We start from the raw sequence: 22,696 nt of genomic DNA, 5'->3' as shown, positions 1-22,696 counted from the left end.
AACTACGCGTTAGCCCTTTTAGGAAGCTGGCGAAGAGGGGCTTCAGCTTTCTCGATACCATGTCTGGATAGATCAGGTGTTCATCATTGTTATTAGTACACAACTTTGGTGGAGGTAGTTGCCTCTTAGGCTGCATGTTGTTCACATACTAGAAAGGGAGCTTTTTCATGCTACTTCTACTAAAATGGAAGTTTTTAGTTATAGAATGGAAAAAGTGAGAAAGGAAGGCGGTTCCTGTTCTGTAATAGATGCACTATCATAAGAAGTTCAGTGGCTCACCTTTTTTCAGTCGCTGATTCTGATAAGATAATCTGGTCTAGCCAGCACGATTAACCCGTGCTCTAATATGGAATACATCAGCAGGTGTCAGCTCAACTTTAGGCATCAGTGTCAAGAGATTTCTTGATATATATGGCCCGATGAGGCAATAAAAAAGTCTCAGTTCTTTATACACAAGGCAACCAGTCCAGCAGCAAGCAAATTGTAGACGAAATAGTAAGACACAACAACGGCTAGAAGAGAAGGATATGCACCCATTATTTTAAAAACATATTATAAAATAATCTTTAAACTGGAAAATAATACTTTTTACACCTGGTTCAGCTTTGCTTGGGAACTGAGAAGAAATATTTCTCAGTTGCGCTAAGACCTAAGATATTTGTTACTTGGCACTGGGTCGCAAGAAGAAAAAAAAAAAAAAAGCTAAACGTGACTAAGTCACAAAATACCCGCAAAAAGAAGTCACAAAATTATGCCTAAATCTTCATGTCATAGAAAGTCATAGCAGCTTCTTTCTCTCAAAGAAGTTCTTGAGATGCCACAATTGCAACCCTGCCACGGATAAACAGATACCAAGTGAGAGGAAACTGAGCCAAGCCATCCATGTGTTGGTTCTCCCGTTCAGTACCTGCATCTCCCCCTCCCTGAAGGAAACAGCTCGACAGTAGGATTTAAGAGATTAATTGAAATTATATAACACAAGTGGTTTTTCTCTTACAAGATAAGCAAAGAATACCTTTCACGAAGGTAGAACATTTCTTCATGGATAGATTTGATCGTATCCTCCAGTTTCTTGAGCTCAAGTTCCATTATCTACAACAAGAAAATGACAGATTATGAATAAGATAAAATACGTGTCTGCATTCCTAGAGTTTAGTCCTGGAAATTTGGACCACTTATTAAGTCATGAGCTCAGTGGCAGAGCTACAAAGAAATATCTGGGATGGCCAGGCTAAAGGGGGGCACAGCATATTAAAATTCCTGAACTATATTATTCAGGCCTAAATTTCCAAACCGAGGGCTCTGGGTCGCGAGAAGAAGGGGAATGGGTGGTGGTCCTTGTGGATCCGATGCTGGCCTGCTACCGCTAGTGGACTGGGCTAACGATGCATATGTATAAAACTTGCTTTCCAAAAATCTTGGGCGGCTGTGTTTGGCCCCTACATGTGTGCATGAGTTGACAGTTTGCGACACATTCAAATTTCAGCACTTTGAACTATATTTGCACCACATTTTATATCTTAACGAGATGGTGTGGTAACTCCTTACTACTTAGAAGAGCATTTTCGTTTCTCGTTTTCCAGCTGGTAACAAGCACCAGCGGCGGAGCTACAGGCAAATGTATGGACGGGCTAGCTCAAAGGAGTGATATTAGTTTGCTAAAAATAAGGGTTTGGCATACCAATTTAAAGGTAGTTGGGCAAAATTATGGGCGGGTCATGGCCTGGCTTTTGCCCCTGCATAGCTCCGCCACTGGCAAGCACATGATTTGGTTGAGTCCAAGCACATAGGATTTGTTTGAATTGTGTCGAATATGTGTATAGGTTTGGATTGTATCGATGGTTAGGTGTTGGAGTTGAACACTTGTAACACGAGCCTCATATTCCCTCCTTCCCAAATTAGGATGCACATTAGTTTTTGTCAAAGTAAAACTTTATAAAATTTGACCAAACGTATACAAAGTAATATCAACATCTACAATATCAACTCAATGATATTATAACCATCATGAAATATATTTTTGCATTTGGAATTATGAAAGTTAATATATTTTTATATATAGTTGGTCAAATTTTATAAAATTTGATTTTGACCAAAACTAATATGCATCCTAAATTGGGAAGGAGTATACGAAGTCATTGTGGATAGCCAAAATAGACTAGACAAAGTTGGTAGGCTAGACACAAGATCACGGAGGGGACGGTCTCGCACCCGTGGCAAGGTGACTAGACCGCCTTGGCGTGGTGGTCAAGATGCATCTGATACTTTGTTTGTGTTGATTTAGTACATGAAAGGAATCGTCTACAGTCATGCCCAAGGATGTAGGTATTAATCGCCAAACCTCGTTAACAAATACGGCCTCCTTTCTAGTATATGCAATGATCCAATTGCGTAACATGATCTCACGCATTGCTTCTCTCGATTGGTGCTTCTCCCAAACCTCGCCATGCCAATTTATCAGCCCTCAGTCTAGCTTGTATTGGTCGTGCCGGTCTGTGGTGCCGTTGGTCTACATTGTCTAGATTGTAGGCAGATGTAATTGGGGGGTTTGATCTAGTTTTGTTCTAATTAACAGGGCAACCTTACTTCTTGCCTAGTGCATAGTGGCCGGTGAATTTCAGAAATGTAGTGCAAACTGTCAACTTGTGACAAATAGGTGGTCTCAATTAGAATCAGCTCTTAATTACTTATCATGTTGAAACATAGTATTGTGAGTGATTTTTATCACTTTGAAGCATTAGTATAGTGAAAATTTCAAACGACAACATGTTTTCCTCGCTTGGTATTGTACTGCATGTGCGACATGGTTAAGGGGTGTGCCCTACTCTACACATGATCTGAACTGTTGTGACATGGTTAAGTGCATACAGGAATAAATAAATCAAGTAATGGAGGAGGAGCACTCACATCGACCTGTCCCTTCTTGGCGACGCTGCTCCAGTCCTTGGCGGAGACGCCGCTGCGCCAGTCGAACTCGAACGCGATGGTGGTGGGCGGGCGGTGGTCGGGCGCCCAGAAGCAGGCGAGGTAGTCCCCGGCCTCCGACGACGTGAAGGCGAAGTTGCCCGACTGCACGCTCTCCGAGTAGTGCAGGCTGCTGCCGTAGGGGGACGTGACCCGCAGCGAGATACGGTGGGAGTCCGGGAGCTCCGAGGATCCCTCAGCCTCCACGATGTGGTACTTGCCGACGGCCATTGCGCCGACCTTTATGTCGTCGGAGATGCACTTGGTATGGCCCGATAAGAGGTCGAACCGTAGGGCGCCGGCGGAGAGGGCGCCGGAGAGGATGAGGATGACGACGAGCAGGGTTAGGGATCTGGAGACGAGGGTTGCCATGCAGATGGAGGAAGGAGGAGGCGGGGAGATCGGAGATTCCCGAGGTGATCGTTCAAGACGAGGATGCGGAGTTGCAGCGTTCTTGTTCCAAAATTGGTGCTGAACTCTATGCATCACGTTTTCCGTTTAGTCCTTCAACAGTTGTGGTTCATACGGAATTTAGGGCCCATGGAAAATGCACAAGTATTCCTTTTTTTAATACTGGAAAATGCACAAGTACTCTGTTGGTACTCGGAAATGTTAGAAAAACTTGGAAGATGTTTTCAACAATATGTTCTTGGTGTTATATAACTTGTTTCTTATCGATTAAATTGTTAGTCCAAATTTTGGCTCCGAATACTTAGTGGCATTATATATAAAAGCAGAGGAAGTAATAAATATTATTGAAAAAGTATAAAATATATAGAGAGATAAATGTATGGAGTGATGTAGTGTTGAGCAAAATTTTAGAAACGAAACCCGTGAAATTAGAGGTAGTAATAATATTTGGACTCAAAATATGAGCGGAATGGTGTTTCTGGGCAACGCAACTGGCTAATGCCGTATCTCCTTTATGAAAAAAATTATCTCCCTCTTGACTATGTCCACAGTTTTCTTTTCTTTTTGCCTCTCGAATTTGAAATCAGCGAGAACTGGCTAACAAGGAGGTTGCAAGAACCATTTCAACTGGAAACGCACAGTATTTTGCTTGAACTGATATTTGGTCGGCTCCATGCCCTAGCAGTGGTTGGTGACTTTGGTGCCAAAACCTACCTTTGTACACAATCTTGTTAGCTACTTCCTCAGTTCTAAAATGAGTGTCAGGTAATGATATGAATTACTCCCTCCATCCATAAAAAGGTGTCAGATAGATTTATCTAAATTTAAAGATATCTATACACTAAAGAGTGTTGAGATACTTGAAATTTAAACATACTTTCAACATACTTCTATGACAAAGCCAGTAGTAGGTTCAATCTAAACATCTTGCTCTACATACGAACTTTTTCGTGGGGTCCACGTGCGGCCGCAACGACCCAGCCACACACTGTAGGATTCCTTCTCGGTACAGCGTTTGGACGCACAACATTGTATGCACAGCACTTCCGGTTCAGTTTACTAGCATACAAATAGATGAGAACTATATAGACACTCAGCCTAGCATTTCAAACAAGGATATCAAACTTTATTCAAATTGAAATCAACATAACATGTGGAGGAAACAAATGAAACAATTTATTCGCAATCATCAACTCAATAATCAAGAGTTCTCCAAGCGATCTCAAGACAAACATGACCAGATAGGTTTCCATAATGGGAATGCATACGGCGCTTAGATCTTGTCAAGGGCCTGACCAATGTCATTTTTCAGGTCCTCAAAATCCTCCACTCCGACGCTGAACCTGATCAGGTTGTCCTTGATCCCATAGATGTCTCTCTGCTCCTTCGAATCCCTGTTTATGAACCAGGCTCAAGAGTTAAAACTAAAACAATATCATGCACACAAATACAGAAGCTGATAACTTATAAATAAATGTGCGTACCAGTAGGACATGATGGCAGGTTGATCAATTATGCTCTCACAACCCCCAAATGAAGGGGCGTGGTATGGTATCTTGACAGAATCAATGAATTTCCTAGTAGAATCGAAATCTCCATTAACCTGAATACATGATGAAAATTATAGGTTAAAATTCTTGATATAGTCAACAAACTTGTGTGATGGTACATTTTAGTAAGACATCAAATTACCTCAAAACTGACAACACCACCAAAGCCAGTCATTTGACTCTTGGCAATGTGATGTTCTGGGTGACTTGGCAAGCCAGGATAGTATACACGTGCAATCTAGAAATATGGAAAGAGCGTCAGTTAAAAAAAAACATGGATAGACAGTAATTAGCTCTATGAATAAAACATAGTTAGCACACCTTAGGATGTTCCTCTAAAAATTGGGCCATCCGTAGTGCAGTATTATTCTGGCATTGTACACGGAGGTGCAGTGTTTTCATGCCCCGAAGGATCAGGTAGGAAGCATTCTGATATCACAGTGCAAAAAAAACGTTAGAACAGATACAATATATCAGAACATTCAGCCTTGCTATACAAGACAAAAGAGGATGACATAGAAGGAACCCAAAGTATATATTTTAAATACTACTATTCCAATTTCTTTTCGGAAGCTTAACATCAACAATGATGTTGAACAAGGTACTGAAGCTAGAGGTTCAATATGTGGCAAGTTAAACTTTTGAATATGTGGTGTACTTCCAACTACTAGTCTATAATTAGGATCACACCTATGCATTGCTACAGAAATTCCAATGTCTTTAGTTATAATTTTTTGATTTTAAGATAACTTAAATAGATGATATAAGTACTACAATCCGGTTCGTTAATTTATTGAGATGAACAGTTGAAAGACAATCTAATTGATTTAGAAACAAACTATGAGTGAAATCGTCCAGGTATCTACGAGGTTACAAGAAAATAAGCAATAATGTGGCTCAAGTTTTCTGAGGTTAAAAAAATTCGTGAAAGGCACTGTAGATGCGTATTATTATATGTAGTATAATGCAACTGCAATTAATTGAGCACAAACTTTTACTTTCAGAGTAATTTGCTGTATGGGTACCAAAATATCAGGCTGGTTGATACAGTGGAGTCAAAAAATACCCATTATATATGATGAAATTTGACAGAAAATTTTGTAAGCAACTCTGGTGAAAGCAAACAGGTTCAAGAAACATTTAGAAATTGCACCAATTCAACTTACCGGATTTAGAACACCGCCAACTACATGGTGATAAATGCGGACCTTGGAAACAAGCTCATCTCTGCCACTGATGCAGCCTCCAATAACCTTAAAAACAAAATAATCTCAACTAATGCATATCTTTATCTGTAAATAGAGTATTGGAAATTTGCCTCGTCAACTCACATCATTATGCCCAGCAATGTACTTCGTTGCAGAATGAACAACTATGTCAGCACCTAAAGTCAGTGCCTTCTGGTTGATGGGGGAGGCAAAGGTGCTATCAATGCAAAGCAATGCTCCCTTGCTATGGCACATCTTGGAGACAAGCTCAATATCAATGCATCTGAGAAATGGATTAGTCGGAGTCTCAGTGAAGAATAGAGATACCTGAAAATAAAGGAACCAATAAATTAGGCTACTTGTGAATGAATAGGTTAGCACCAAAAACGGTGGTGAAGAACATTGCAAGGACAACACTCACATTATTGTTATCAAGTGCTTCTTGGAGAGCATCCATGTCAGCAGGTCTAATAACAGTCATCTGGGAATCAAATGTGAACCAAATAAGAATCACACAAAAACAGAACAAAGATCCATTTCCAGCTAGTTAGTAATGTGCAAATCATGGTTATTTAGTAAAGCCTTCTGAAATACTGGGACCTGAATGCAGTTGCATTTCTGCATCATGTTAAATACTTGTACAAGCATCATATGATGTTGCAGTACGTATTAGGCTTCTATAATCTGGTAGCATACCGCTACACTCGCTGCAATTATAAAATCACTGTATGCTATATTACTGCTATGAACATCTCCTATCCATTCCCACATAATAAATTGGCGTGCATCAAGACTATCTGATAACATTACTGAAACAACATGAGCATAAGGATAGCAGATATTACCGTAATTCCCCTCTTGGGGAGCTCGGTCTCCATGTAAATTCTCGTCTTACGGTACAAATCAGTGGTGGTGACGATGTGGCCACCTGCAGGGACAAGTGTGCTGAGCATCGCGACACTTGCATACATCCCAGAGGCCACAAATACAGTGGACTCGGCTTTCTCCAGTGCACTGCAACATCAAAACTAGCAATTAGTATCAAAATCCGACCCAACGGAAGAAACAGCACCTAAAACCTCCCGCTAGCAAAAAGAAGAAGGATCAAGATTTCACCTCATCTTCTTCTCCAGAGCCTCAGTGGTCGGGTTGCCATACCTCCCGTACTCGAAGCTCGAGTGCCTTCCCTCCTAACAGAAGGAAATTAATTTTGTCAGATTTATCAAATCGGAACTGTGGAACATATAGGATATTACTGATTATTGGGTAGGTGGGGTTCAAACCTTGAAATCGATGAGCTCCTGGGAGCTACTGAACCAGTAGGCGGAGGTGTTGACTACTGGTGTGGTGATCGCGTCTGTCGCGATCCTTCTCCCAAGCCTCTCGCCTTTCGTCGCAGAGATAAAAACAGGTGAATACCGAAATGAAAGCTGTGCGGGCGGAATACCGCTAGATCTGACGGGCAAGAGAGCGAGCTCGCTCGCGAGCGCGCGTAGGTTTACCTGCGTGGACGGCGAGGCTAGCATCTGAACCGAGCATGGCACGCTCGGCCAATGCGAGGGCGGACGGCTGCGCGAGCTTGGCGTTGGGTATGGCGCCAACCTCGGCAGCCGCCGCGGCGGAGGCGGCGGCGGATGCGGCCGCGGCGTGGGAGGATACGCCGCGGGCGCGGCTTCCGCCGCCGCAGTGGGAGGGGAGTGCGGGGCGGTCGGACCAAGCGGCGGCGACGATCTGCGCGACGCCAATGTTGCTGCAGTTGCGGCGGGCCTTGGTGCTGAGCTGGCGGACGAAGTTGGGCGGGAAGCGGAGGATGGTGGCGGAGGTGAGGGCGCCGCTGTTGTCGCCGGCGAAGGAGGGCGGGGAGGAGAAGGAGACGGTGGCCATGGTGGCTAGGGTTTGGGTGGCGGCGCGAGGAGCGAGGCGCTCGGCGGATCGCGAGCGGTCGGGGTTGGTGGGTTGGGTGGCGCTGGTGTGGCCTTTCGAATGGGGAGAGGCCTATTTGTAGTCACTGAAGCCTTCCTGTTCCTGGTTTTGGCAAGAGCACCGAACGGATTTCACCTCACGGCGCCGTCTGAAAACCTGGTATCACTGCTCATCGGGCTGTACCAAAAAGCTGGAACCAGCGTAGTACCCTATGATGATGGTGATATTTTTTTTTCCAAAAAGAGATAAATGGGCCAAGAGGCCCGCACACCGCGGCGATCCATATCTCGTGTCCGCGGTCTGCAGACAGGCCGGCAGCCCCATCTTGGCCCCAAATATATCATGGGTTTGGGTGCTGGCGGACCATACCCACTTCACCCTGGTCATCTTGGCGTCGATCTTGCCTACCATGCCCCCCCCCCCCCCCGAAACGTCGATATACCTTTTTGCGGACCCCCCGCAGATGCCGTCGCCCGGATCATTTGCTTGAACCATCATTTTGTGTAAAAAAACGCAAACTATTCTACTAACTTTCTTTCATGTAGTTGGTGATTGTCCTTTCAATGCTTTATCGTAGATAATGGAGGGTGAACTTGAAATGTTTATCTTCAACGAATGTTTTGGCATGTCCTCGGATGACTCGTCTGATGATGATGAAGACATATTGCTCGCGGCTGCTCTTGTTCTATATGGCAACCAATAGTGTATCATACCAAGGTTTAGAGGATCTATCCGAGGATATGAAACCTTGAACCCCAACAGAATCGTTGCTCATGTTCAACTCTAGAATGACTACTTTAATCTGGCGGGACACTCTCTATACTGCAACCCAGATCCGTCGATACTTTCACATGTGAAGGGTTGTTTTGAACCCTATATTGCAGGGTCTGAAAGCCTATAACGAATACTTCACTCCGAAGAGATATGCCACCGACAAGCTTGGGTTTTACTCAATTCATAGATGCATTGCCACAGTTTGAATGCATGCATACGGAGCGGCCAGTGATCGATGATCTTGTTGATGAGCATATACGCATGGGTGAATCCAGCTGTCCTCAAGTAATGCACGAGTATTGCAAAGCGGTGGTGGTAGTGTTTAGCGAGCACTGCTAGAGAGGGCAATATGTAGAGGACACGGCTCGGCTCATGGCTACTCGCAATTCAAGGATTTTTTTTTTTGGAATGGTTAAAAGCATTAATAGCATGCACTAGGAATGGAAGAACTATCTGTTTGCTTCGCAGGGCAGTATAAAGGGCATGTTGATGGTTGCACAATCATTTTTTAAGAAGTGACGTCTTAAGATCTCTAGATATGACATTCTTTCTTCTGCATGGAAGGTTCTCAAAATGATATAAATGTGTTGCAACGCTCTCCGGTTTTCTCCATGCTTGTTGAAGGTTAGACACTGGAGTGCAACTTTGAGGTCAACAGCGACACCTACACAAAAGGGTACTACCTTGCAATGGTATTTATCATGCATGGTCAATATTTGTGATGACAATCTCTGAACCTCGGAATCAGAAGGAAGCTTGTTATGCAAGAAGAAAGAAACTTGTAAGAAGGATGTGAAGCACGCATTTGGTGTCCTGCAAGCTCGTTGTGTTTTTGTTCAGCACCCTGATACGTCTCCAACGTACCTATAATTTCTGATGTTCCATGCTTGTTTTATGACAATACTTACATGTTTTGCTTGCACTTTATAATGTTTTTTATGCATTTTTCGGAACTAACCTATTAACGAGATGCCGAAGGGTCAGTTGCTGTTTTCTGTTGTTTTTGGTTCCAGAAAGGCTGTTCGGGCAATATTCTCGGAATTCAATGAAATCAACGCCCAGAACCTTATTTTTTCCCGAAACCTTCCAGAAAGTCAGAGGGGGACCAGAGGGGTGCCCTGGGGGGCCCACATGTGGTGGCGGCGCGGCCCAGGAGGCGGGCGCGCCACCCTAGTGTGAGGAGGCCCCGTGGCCCCTCCGACTCCGACTCTTCGCCTATTTAAGCCCTGGTGACCTAAAACATCGATACCGATTGACGAAACTCCAGAAAGACTCCAGGGGCGCCGCCGCCATCGCGAAACTCCGTTTCGGGGGACAGAAGTCTCTGTTCCGGCACCCTGCCGGGACGGGGAAGTGCCCCCGGAAGCCATCTCCATCGACGCCACCGCCTCCATCATGCTCCGTGAGTAGTTCCCCCATGGACTACGGGTTCTAGCTGTAGCTAGTTGGTATTCTCTCCCCCATGTACTTCAATACAATGATCTCATGAGCTGCCTTACATGATTGAGATTCATCTGATGTAATCGGTGTTGTGTTTGTTGGGATCCGATGGATTGTTACATTATGATTAGTCTATCTATAAAGTTTGTGAAGTTATTGTTGCTGCAATCTTGTTATGTTTAATGCCTGTCACTAGGGCCCGAGTGGCATGATCTTAGATTTAAGCTCTATACTTATTGCTTAGATTGTATCTACAAGTTGTATGCACATGTCTATGTCCGGAACCAAAGGCCCCAAAGTGACAGAAATTGGGACAACTGGAGGGGAAGGCTTAGATATGAGGATCACATGTTTTCACGGAGTGTTAATGCTTTGCTCCGGTGCTCTATTAAAAGGAGTACCTTAATTTCCAAAGAGATTCCCTAGAGGCCCTGCCACCACCTGGTAGGACAAAAGATGTTGTACAAGTTTCTCATTGCGAGCACGTATGACTATATATGGGAAACATGCCTACATGATTAATAATCTTGATGTTCTGTCTTAATGCTATTTCAATCCTATCAATTGCCCAACTGTAATTTGTTCACCCAACACTTGTTATTGGAGAGTTACCACTAGTGTAGATAGCTGGGAACCCCGGTCCATCTCTCATCATCATATACTCGGTCATATATGTCATTGGAAGTAGTATCAACTATTTTCCGGTGCCATTGCTCTCATATTACTCATCGATGTCGTGTTATCACATTATTGCTCTCATATTATCACTGCTTTCACATCACCCCCGTTACTAGTGCTTTTCCAGTGTGTGAATTGACAACTCGATTGTTAAGGCTTATAAGTATTCTTTACCTCCCCTTGTGTCGAATCAATAAATTTGGGTTTTACTTCCCTCGAAGACTGTTGCGATCCCCTATACTTGTGGGTCATCAAGACTATTTTCTGGCGCCGTTGCCGGGGAGGCATAGCTCTACTCATAAGTTCACCTGGGGAGTACACTCCACCTCTCTCTCTGTTTTATTTTATTTTGTTTTACTTAGTTTACTTCTGTCTAGTTTATTTGTGCTTAGTTTATTTCTGTCTAGTATTATTTTGCTTAGTTTACTTTTGTCTAGTTTGTTTTTGTCTTGTTTTATTTTTCTCATATACCCGAAAATCCATAAAAATTTGAAAAACCGAAAAATTAAAAACTGTTGCTATGGTAGAACCCACAACCTATTTGGAGCTTATTTAATTATATAATAATTATAGAGAATCAAGAACGGGAAAAGTTATGAGTGTTGTGATAGAAAAACTGAATACAATTGCTAAAATCTTGCTTAAACGCCATGATATAAACTGTTGCTCTAAACAGGATACTAAACATCTTAAATTTCAATGTGGCTTTAGTGAGGAAGTTTTAATTAAGAACTATAATTGGAATAGCTATCTTCATTTTGGGTTCGAAGAGGTAGAACAATTTGTCATATTTATGGGAGCCTCTGAGATAGAATCCTTTATTGCTAAAAATTATGAAACTTGTGTTGTTTGTAAGGACCTTAAAGATTATGTCTCTTCTATCCTTAATTTTTGCATAGAAAGCTACAGTGATAATCCTTATATCATTGATTATAAAGAGAGACTCATTAATGCACAAGAATGCACTCACAATTTGCAGGAACCAGTAGAAGAAGAAATTGATGAACCTGAAAGCTCATTGGATGAAAAAGAAGAGGAGAGTGATGAACAAAAGGAGGAAGAATGGATTAGCTACCCATGCCAACCTTCTAATGAGAGTAACTCTTTATCTCTTACACTATTTAATTGTCCTCCATGCTTACCAAAGGAGGTTGAATGTTATGTTCCTGTGGATTCTCTTGAAATATTCCCTATGAGTAAAACTTGTGAGAATAATTATGCTACTGTTATCTATGATAATCCATGTTATTTTGATAAATCTTATGATAATGCTTTGTTTGTGCCTGATGTCGAAATGCATGGTACTAAAGAGTTTTGCTTGGCAAATGTTTATGATAAATCTCTAGATGATGGTCCGATGTTACTTGATAAATTTAATTGTACTACTAATGAAAATGGGATTGGAGAGTTCTTGACTTTATCTAAAAGTCCCATATCTTTTGAGATTGATCAATCATCTTGTTATATTATTGATAAAAGTGGGTTTGAAAGTTCCGATCCTATTATTTTTTAGCTTGATAAAAATTATGTGTTTATGGATCATGAAAAGTATGCTGCATGTGATAGTTATATTGTTGAGTTTATCCATGAAGCTACTGAAAATTATTATGAGAGAGGAAAATATGGTTGTAGAAATTTGCATGGTGCTAAAACACCTCTCTATATGCTGAAAGTTTTGAAGTTGCTCGTGTTTTATCTTCTTATGCTTGCCATTTGGTTCTTCATTAATTTATTTGTGTACAAGATTCCTATGCATAGGAAGTGGGTTAGACTTAAATGTGTTTTGAATTTGCTTCTTGATGCTCTCTTTTTTTTCAACTCTCATCCTTATGTGAGCATCATTAAAATTGCTGAGCCCATCTTAATGGCTATAAAGAAAGCACTTCTTGGGAGATAACCCATGTGTTTATTTTGCTACTGTTTTGTTGTGTCTTGGAAGTTGTTAGTACTGTAGCAACCTCTCCTTATCTTTATTTTATTGCAATGTTGTGCCAAGTGAAGTCTCTAATAGAAGTTTGATGCTAGATTTGGATTTCAGCGCAGAAACGGATTTCTTTCTGTCACGAATCTGGGTATGATTCTCTGTAGGTAACTCAGAAAAATCTGCCAATTTACGTGAGTGATCCTCAGATATGTACGCAACTTTCATTAGTTTTGAGTTTTCTGATTTGAGCAACGGAAGTACCTCTTAAAAATTCGTGTTTACTGGCTATTCTGTTTTGACAGATTTTGTCTCTGTTTTTTGCATTGTCTCTTGTGGACTTTAAGTGAGGCTTTCTAGACGTGGAGAGCTTTAGCTAATGTTTTATTGAGTTCTTGCAATGTGTCACTATAGGGCTAAAGTGGATTAAAGTTTTTTGAGTACTAACCCCTCTAATGAAGTTTATGAGAAGTTTGGTGTGAAGGAAGTTTTCAAGGGTCAAGGGAGGAGGATGATATATGATCAAGAAGAGTGAAAAGTCTAAGCTTGGGGATGCCCCGTGGTTCATCCCTGCATATTTCAAGAAGACTCAAGCGTCTAAGCTTGGGGATGCCCAAGGCATCCCCTTCTTCATCAACTTATCAGGTTTCTTCTATTGAAACTATATTTTTATTCGGTCACATCATATGTGCTTTACTTGGAGCGTCTGTGTGTTTTTATTTTTGTTTATGTTTGAATAAATTCGGATCCTAGCAATCCTTGTGTGGGAGAGATACACGCTCCGCTTTTTCATATGAACACTTGTGTTCTTCGTTTTATTTTTAATGTTCAATGATAAAAGTTGGAAGCTATTGCATTTATTGCTATTTGGTTGGAAACAGAAAATGCCTCATATTGTCTTGAATAATTTGATACCTGGCAATTGTTTTGAGCTCTCAAGTAGATCATGATTAAGCTCTTGCATCATGTAGTTTAAACCTATTAGTGGAGAAATACCGTAGAGCTTGTTGAAACTGGTTTGCATGATTGGTCTCTCTAAGGTCTAGATATTTTCTGGTAGAAGTGTTTGAGCAACAAGGAAGACAGTGTAGAGTTTTATAATGCTTGCAATATGTTCTTATGTAAGTTTTGTTGTACCGGTTCATACTTGTGTTTGCTTCAAACAACCTTGCTAGCCCAAAGCCTTGTACTGAGAGGAAATGCTTCTCGTGCATCCAAAACCTTGAGCCAAAACCTATGCCATGTGTGTCCACCATACCTACCTACTATGTGGTATTTTCTGCCATTCCAAGTAAATACTTCATGTGCTACCTTTAAACCTTCAAAATGTTTCTCAATTTGTGTCGATGTTTTATAGCTCATGAGGAAGTACGTGGTGTTTATCTTTCAATCTTGTCATTTACTCCTGACAGACTTTCATAATGGACTAGTGGCACATCCGCTTATCCAATAATTTTGCAAAAAGAGTCATGCGGGGTTCCCACCCCCAATTAATCAACTTTCATTAATAATTCTCTTCACATGTTTTGCTCGATTCATCGCAAGCAACTTAATTTTGCAAATAGACACTCCTTCATGGTATGTGAATGTTGGAAGGCACCCGAGGATTCGGTTAGCCATGGCTTGTGTAAGCAAAAGGTTGGGAGGAGTGTCAACCATAAATAAAACTAAAATACATGTGTAAACAAAAGAGAAGAGGGATGATCTACCTTGCTGGTAGAGATAACGTCCTTCATGGGAGCCGCTCTTGAAAGTCTGGTTGATGAGGTAGTTAGAGTGCCCATTACCATTCGTTGACAACAACAAACACCTCTCAAAACTTTACTTTTATGCTCTCTGTATGATTTCAAAACTTAAAAAGCTCTAGCACATGATTTAATCCCTGCTTCCCTCTGCGAAGGGGCATTCTTTTAATTTATGTTGAGTCAGTTTACCTACTTCCTTCCATCTTAGAAGCAAACACCTGTGTCAACTGTGCATTGATTCTTACATACTTGCTTATTTGCATTCATCATATTACTTTGTGCTGACAATTATCCATGAGATATGCATGTTGGAAGTTGAAAGCAATTGCTGAAACTTAAATCTTTCTCTGTGTTGCTTCAATGCCTTTACTTTGAATGTATTGCTTTATGAGTTAACTCTTATGCAAGACTTTTGATGCTTGTCTTGAAAGTACTATTCATGAAAAGTTTTGCTATATATTATCTATTTGTTAGCAACTATAGATCACTGCCTTGAGTCACTGCATTCATCTCATATGCTTTATAATAGGATGATCAAGATTATGTAAGTAGCATGTCACTACAGAAATTACTCTTTTTATCGTTTACCTACTCGAGGGCGAGCAAAACTAAGCTTGGGGATGCTGATACGTCTCCAACGTACCTATAATTTTTGATGTTCCATGCTTGTTTTATGACAATACTTACATGTTTTGCTTGCACTTTATAATGTTTTTTATGCATTTTCCGGAACTAACCTATTAACGAGATGCCGAAGGGCCAGTTGTTGTTTTCTGTTGTTTTTGGTTCCAGAAAGGCTGTTCGGGCAATATTCTCGGAATTCGACGAAATCAACGCCCAGAACCTTATTTTTCCCGGAACCTTCCAGAAAGTCAGAGGGGGACCAGAGGGGTGCCCTGGGGGCCCCACACGTGGTGGCGGCGCGGCCCAGGAGGCGGGCGCGCCACCCTAGTGTGAGGAGGCCCCGTGGCCCCTCCGACTCCGACTCTTCGCCTATTTAAGCCCTGGTGACCTAAAACATCGATACCGATTGACGAAACTCCAGAAAGACTCCAGGGGCGCCGCCGCCATCGCGAAACTCCGTTTCGGGGGACAGAAGTCTCTGTTCCGGCACCCTGCCGGGACGGGGAAGTGCCCCCGGAAGCCATCTCCATCGACGTCACCGCCTCCATCATGCTCCGTGAGTAGTTCCCACATGGACTACGGGTTCTAGCTGTAGCTAGTTGGTATTCTCTCCCCCATGTACTTCAATACAACGATCTCATGAGCTGCCTTACATGATTGAGATTCATCTGATGTAATCGGTGTTGTGTTTGTTGGGATCCGATGGATTGTTACATTATGATTAGTCTATCTATAAAGTTTGTGAAGTTATTGTTGCTGCAATCTTGTTATGTTTAATGCTTGTCACTAGGGCCCGAGTGGCATGATCTTAGATTTAAGCTCTATACTTATTGCTTAGATTGTATCTACAAGTTGTATGCACATGTCTATGTCCGGAACCAAAGGTCCCAAAGTGACAGAAATTGGGACAACTGGAGGGGAAGGCTTAGATATGAGGATCACATGTTTTCACAGAGTGTTAATGCTTTGCTCCGCTGCTCTATTAAAAGGAGTACCTTAATTTCCAGTAGATTCCCTAGAGGCCCGGCTGCCACCGGCTGGTAGGACAAAAGATGTTGTACAAGTTTCTCATTGCGAGCACGTATGACTATATATGGGAAACATGCCTACATGATTAATAATCTTGATGTTCTGTCTTAATGCTATTTCAATCCTATCAATTGCCCAACTGTAATTTGTTCACCCAACACTTGTTATTGGAGAGTTACCACTAGTGTAGATAGCTGGGAACCCCGGTCCATCTCTCATCATCATATACTCGGTCCTATATGTCATTGGAAGTAGTATCAACTATTTTCTGGTGCCATTGCTCTCATATTACTGCCGTCGTGTTATCTTTATTACTCGCTCTCATATTATCAGCTTTCACATCACCCCTGTTACTAGTGCTTTTCCAGGTGCAGCTGAATTGACAACTCAGTTGTTAAGGCTTATAAGTATTCTTTACCTCCCCTTGTGTCGAATCAATAAATTTGGGTTTTACTTCCCTCGAAGACTGTTGCGATCCCCTATACTTGTGGGTCATCACACCCCGCAAGAACATGGATTCTGAACACAACGTGAAAAGTGATAACTACTTGTGTGATCATGCACAACATAATTGTGGAGGATGAGCGCAAGGGTGCCCATCGATTTGGAGGGTTTGACTTTCAAGGATCTTTGATTGTGCCAGAGCATCCACCACAAGAGTTTGACATGTACCTTGAGATGCACTGAAGTTGAGTTGGTTGAGCACAAGTGGAACCACAATGGAAATCCATCTGATTGAGTGATCTATGTTATTGATTGTGTGAACTATATCTTCAAATTTTTGGATTTTTAACAGTTGGTTTAAATTACTGTGTGAATTATGCTGCTATGTTTTTTTTATGAGAAATGGTCAATAAATAGACATGAAGAGTCAAAAGGGGAGAAAAGACAACCAAAAGGTCTGCCAGACATGATTTGGGTGCCACCATTGGGTCGGGGGTGGATGCCGCCCGGACACTTGCCCACACGACCCCCAAATCCGGTCTGCAACAGACAAATCCGGACATAAAATGGGGCCTCCCGTGGGATATGATCTAATGTATGCATCCATTATTTGTTGTTGAAAATACCAGAATGCAAAAATAAGCCACTGATAACAAATACACATTGTGTGAGATATTAGAAATAGGCTAATGCATAAGGGGCATGGTATGATATGCTTGTTAGAATTAAATTATTTTCTCCATTGCATGATATATTATTTTTAACCACACATTTTAAATTTAATTTTAATGATTCCCTAGTTTTATGAGGAGGCAAATATTAGTTGTTGAAAACAACAATAACGGACTACTCATTTTGTATAATGTGTGTTTAATCTTATCTAGACGAAATGCAAGCCATAAGACAAGATTGTACATGCCCTTAGATTCTTCTTCAGTTAATCTTGTAAAGAAGGGAAAATGTTGAAATTTTGGATGTCATGCTCTCTTTGGATTTCAAGAATATTATACCCTAGGACTTTTTATGGACTTGCCGCAATGAAAGGATGGTACTATCCAATATTTCAGGCATTCATTTATATGCCTCAATTATGTATGAATTTGAACATCCACTCAATTGTTTTTTTAAGATTTGGTCGCATAGGATCGAGACAATTACCATGTTTCATCCAAACAATTATTTCATCAGCTTTCCCCTACACTACAATTATTGTTTTAAACTAACAAACCTATAAGATTTATGTGATTTTTATATAGCTACGTTTCTAGTTTGCTGATCCATAGATTCTCTAACATTTCTACAAAAATATTTTTGTGCCATTAGAAAAGAAAATATGGTGGCCTCCTATGAAAGGACTTTGTCGTGGTAAATTTGGAATAAACAAAAACATGTGTGTTAAGTCATGTTCGACTTACCTTATTATTCTTTCTCTTTGTGTCTAAATTCATGTGATTTTCCTACATGACTACCACTTTCGATATTTTCTCAAGATTCTCATAAAAATCCAAGTACATGAAACTTTACAATGTGGTTCCTAGCCCCCCCCCCCCCCCCCCACACACACACACACACATACACACAAAAATTTTGAGGTCTTGAAATGCAAAGTATATAATTGGAATGACATGGTGTGTTGAAAATACACACACGAGTTAACTTTTTTGTCCTAAAAAATATGTTTTGTTAAACCACGTTTTTAACAAAAAATAGTATTAAAATATAGAATTAGGGCCTCTTTGGCTCAAAAGATCATAAGAATTTTAGAGTATTATAATCCATGGGATCTTTCTTATGTGGACTGTTTGATTTTTATAATGAAATTGTGTATGATATTTTTCTAAAGATACCTTTGCATCATATTTCATTAAAAAATCCATCAACTCACATATCTTATAAAAAATGTTTTTTTGTAGTCAAACAAAATTTGGTGTACACAACTATAGGATTCGAGTGGATATGGTATTCGGTGCAATGTTTTTTCATATCCTACAAATTAAAGATGCCCAAAAGGTGGAAAAGAAACATAGGAGCATGGAAATTTCATTTGGAGGTGATGTTATTCTATTTGGTTCAAATACATTAAGTTAATGAAAATTAGAGGAAAATGTCATGGTTTCAGATGAAAGAAAAATAGGAATTTATAATCCACACATATCTTTTAAGAATTTCTACACTTGTCATAGGTGAGGTGTTTTACGGAATAATGGCATTACAATTTTACTTTCTTATGTTGTTTGACTTTGATTTGAATCAGTTTATTAGGATTTTTGGTTTCTTATTCATGTGAACCAAACACCCATCTTTGCAGAATTATTATTTTTGCTTACATTTTCTATGTTGCACATGAATTAATATCACATCCGTGTGTCGCTTTCCTACGTATATGCTTATAGAGTCCTTCAAACAAAATAAGCTTTAGTACGTTGTAGCTTGTCGAATCCTACATAAAAATAAGCTTATAAGTTAGAAAAAAAAATCATTGTGGTGATTTATAGATGTTTGTAGTAACTTGGAAGGAGAAACTACGAAGTCATGACGTACTAACATATGTTAGAATACTCCCTTTTTCCAAAATATAGCGCATATTACTCTTAGTCGAAGTCAAAATTTGTAAAGTTTAATCACACATGTAGAAAATATATTAGTATCTCAAATAATTATGATACAAAAGTATACTACATGATTGATCTAGAAATGCTGATATAATGTTATAAGCATCTATATATTTTCTACATATATGGTCAAACTCTATAAAGTTTAACTTTGACTAATACTAAGATGGACTATATTTTCGCAATGAGAGAGTATACCTGTAAATTCTTGTGGAAGTAATCGACTTTATGTTTATCTCTAAGCGTCTGTTGTCTAATGGTATACTATGTGCCGTCCGGAGAACCGTATTTGATGATACCAAGAGGGACTTGTGTGTGTGCGCGCACCTGGTGGCTTGGTTTACGGTGTACTCTCTCCTTACACAAATAATTGTACTTTTGATCTGATCAGAACTTTCGAAAAATTGACTAAAATTGTAGATAAAATTAAAAAAAAAATTAATAGTATTACTAGGTTGATCTCAAAATGTTGTTTCATAACATTACTTTTGTATCACATATGGTGCTATATTTTTTTTTATAACAATTACTAAGTTTAAGAAAGTTTATTTAACTTGACACAAAAGCTAAACTACAATTGTTCAGGGACGGAGCGAGTATCGGATTTTAGGTCGGGCTTATCAGACCAGGTCGCTCTATCAGGTGGTCCTAGTCCTACAAGGCATCCACAGTGACACACAACCAGGCATGAAGCGGGGCTGCGAGAAAGCGTCATTTTCCTGGCGCGCAACTCGTCGGCTGACTTGGACGCTTCTCCTGACAAACGAATACTATCCCACTAGGCACTAGCAATACCCGACAGAACACGCTGGTACAAAAATCACGGCACATCACATCTACCACTGACCACTCCACAGCTCATATAAAAAGAGAAGAAAATCACAGCTTTGCAACATCCCAATAATAAATGCGAGAAACGCAATCCAATCGATGGATGTGCAACATGGCAACATTATTATAGGCCTACATCACGACCCACAAATTAAGTGGCGATCAGGGAACGCTCGCCTGCTGAGTGCTGAGTGGCTGCCGCGTCGGCTTGGCAGGAAAACGACGCACGACTATGGCTGCTGCGCCTTGCTTTGGCATTCCCGACTTAACAAACTGCAACAGGGGGATAATATTGCAGATGCGTCCACTGAAACACACTCTCCTATCGCACAAAAGGAAAAATGACCGAAAGGCCTCGGCGATGTGGTCGTCGGCGTGGACACCAAATCCGGCAAGGCAGTGATCGTGGATCTCGCGGATCTTGTCGTGATCGCGTGCGTAGGCCACAGCCACAAGTGGGTGTGTGCGCGCCAATCATTGCTCCGGCGATGCCCTTTCGCGCCAATCATTTTCACCCATAGAAGGAAGAAGAGGAAGGAACGGATAGTTCATCTCCGTTTTCAGGCGGCGCTGCGTAAAATCCCGTCTACTTGTCAGATCAAATGGAGCGAGGGTTTTGAGGTGCGCATCAACTGCGCTTTAAGCACCAAGCTTATCAACTCCAACCGCGTTGTCCATTTTGAATATAGAAAGTGTTTGTTCGCGGGCGGGCAAACAGACAAAACGGACTGTGTCCGTTTGGGTAGCCCATTAGAGCATCTCCACTAGCGTCCTCCAAATAATCGCTGACAGAGGCGCCGCTATTTTTGTATAGAGGCCATCGGCACTACATCCTCTATTGGGGGAACTGTTTCCACACCGATGCCCCCAAAGCGGTGGCCCGATAGGAGTTTTTTTTATATAAACTAAATATTTATATTTGTAGTTCCATTTTAATGTCATTCAGATCGACGAATGTCATTTAGATCGAGCAAATCCGAATAAAACATTGTTCACTCCTCGACCCTGGATGACATGTGAAACCTGCTTACCTCTATCCTACTACTTACTGCCCACCCGACTTTGTGTAGGTGGACGATCGCCCGCAGCTCTCTCCGATGCTCTCTCCCTGCTCTCTCTACTGCTCCTCTGTCGTTGATCCCCCGCTGCTCTTTCCGCCACAAACGTCAAGTAGGCGATCTATCCGCGGCCACCGCCTCCTAACGCAGCTGCTGCTCCAACTTCTCCCGCCGTAGACGGTGATCCAACTCCAGCCTCTGTAGCCGGAGCTGCATCTCCGCCAAACGCCGCGGCTCGTAGACTTCATCTTGACGATGCGACTCCTCCCGCATCAACCACCACAACGCAAGCTCCTCCCACCCCTGCTGCTGACGCGCCTCCCGCCGGCGCTTCCGCTCCGCCTCCTGCCGCCGCCGCGCCTCCTCGCGCTCCCGCCGCTCCGCCTCCTGGCCCTTCCGCTCGTCCACGACAAAGGCATCTACGGTCGCCGCTAGCGCCGCCTCCTCCCATGCCTCGTACTCTGCGAGCTGCGGGCCCGCCTTCACGACTTCTACGGCTGCCTCTAGCGCCGCCTCCTCCCACGAATCGAACATTGTGCTATTTTCTAGGGGTTTTGCACCAATGAGGCGGGGGAGGAGGGATAATATAGACCGGCGTCGTGGTAGTAAAATATCCCGCGCGGGAAATATCAAACGTCGTGGCGGGACAATTTTCCTCGCGGCGTCGTGGCGGGAGAGTTCCTAGCCCGGCGTCGTGGCAGTAAAATATCCCGCGCGGCGCCCTGGCGTCACTGACATGCGGCTCCCATGCCCAAAATTTTCCGCCTCGCGAGGCGCCGGCGCGCCCGATTCACGCCCTTGGCTATGGGGCTGGCACGGGGTTGCCGGCGCTTCTATTGGGCTCGGAAAAGTGCCAACGCTATTTGGGGCGCCGGTGTGAGCCCATTTTCGCTCCCGCCCCCAAATCGCCATCGGGGCCGCTATGGGGCGCATCGGTGAAGATGCTCTTAGATGCTAGGTTTTGGTGCCCGCACATAATCAGACAGAATGTCTATGTTTGGAGGCCTCTATTGAAGATGGCCTAAAGAGCTCGAATATTGGAGGGAAACTACGTCACCATTAAAGAGGTATGAGAATACACCGAGGATTCACAAGCGCCACGAAAGCTTACCTTCCTCTCCGTGAGACTCCTCCACAAAGTAGAAGCTAACACTAGTGTTAGACCATCGAGACTCAAGAGGACCCACTTAGACGTGAAAGTATGATTGCACCCATGATCACATATACTCCCTCCGTCTTAGTTTAGCAGGCACGTACGTTGTTTAAGAAATTGCTTTGATCATTATTTTAGTCAATAAAATATGAAATATATGTCACAAAATTATATCATTGAAAAGCATTGCATACAAATCTTTGTAGATATAAAATTTATATTTAATTGACCAAATCAATGGTCAAAGTTGCCTTAAACTGCGTCCGTTCCTGTTAAACCGAGATGGAGGGAGTAGTCTCGATGCACACTGTGCTAACAGAAGTTATTAGTG

General features: G+C 42.0%; 2 protein-coding genes across 2 annotated transcripts; both read right to left on the bottom strand.

Annotated features, from left to right (window-relative positions):
• Window positions 1-513: 513 nt before the first annotated feature.
• LOC127329959 (transmembrane emp24 domain-containing protein p24delta9) lies at window positions 514-3,425 on the bottom strand. Its single transcript, XM_051356348.1, has 3 exons — window positions 2,908-3,425; window positions 1,016-1,092; window positions 514-923 (listed from the first exon to the last, which is right to left on the bottom strand). Exons 1-3 carry the CDS (start codon window positions 3,334-3,336, stop codon window positions 779-781), a joined length of 651 nt encoding a protein of 216 aa, XP_051212308.1. The 5' UTR covers window positions 3,337-3,425; the 3' UTR covers window positions 514-778.
• A 1,054-nt stretch (window positions 3,426-4,479) lies between these two features.
• On the bottom strand, window positions 4,480-8,121 carry LOC127332281 (cystathionine gamma-synthase 1, chloroplastic). The gene is made up of 11 exons (XM_051358545.2): window positions 7,636-8,121; window positions 7,417-7,520; window positions 7,250-7,323; window positions 6,979-7,147; window positions 6,555-6,614; window positions 6,257-6,460; window positions 6,092-6,178; window positions 5,247-5,354; window positions 5,068-5,163; window positions 4,860-4,978; window positions 4,480-4,769 (listed from the first exon to the last, which is right to left on the bottom strand). The coding sequence occupies exons 1-11, from the start codon at window positions 8,015-8,017 to the stop codon at window positions 4,649-4,651; spliced, it is 1,524 nt and encodes a 507-aa protein (XP_051214505.1). The 5' UTR covers window positions 8,018-8,121; the 3' UTR covers window positions 4,480-4,648.
• Between the last annotated feature and the right edge of the window lie 14,575 nt (window positions 8,122-22,696).

The sequence above is a fragment of the Lolium perenne genome, chromosome 4, assembly GCF_019359855.2.
Source record: "Lolium perenne isolate Kyuss_39 chromosome 4, Kyuss_2.0, whole genome shotgun sequence".
NCBI classification, from domain to species: Eukaryota; Viridiplantae; Streptophyta; class Magnoliopsida; order Poales; family Poaceae; genus Lolium; species Lolium perenne.
The sequence above is the reverse complement of the archived record's forward strand: the minus strand, read 5'-3'. Positions and strand labels throughout refer to the sequence as shown.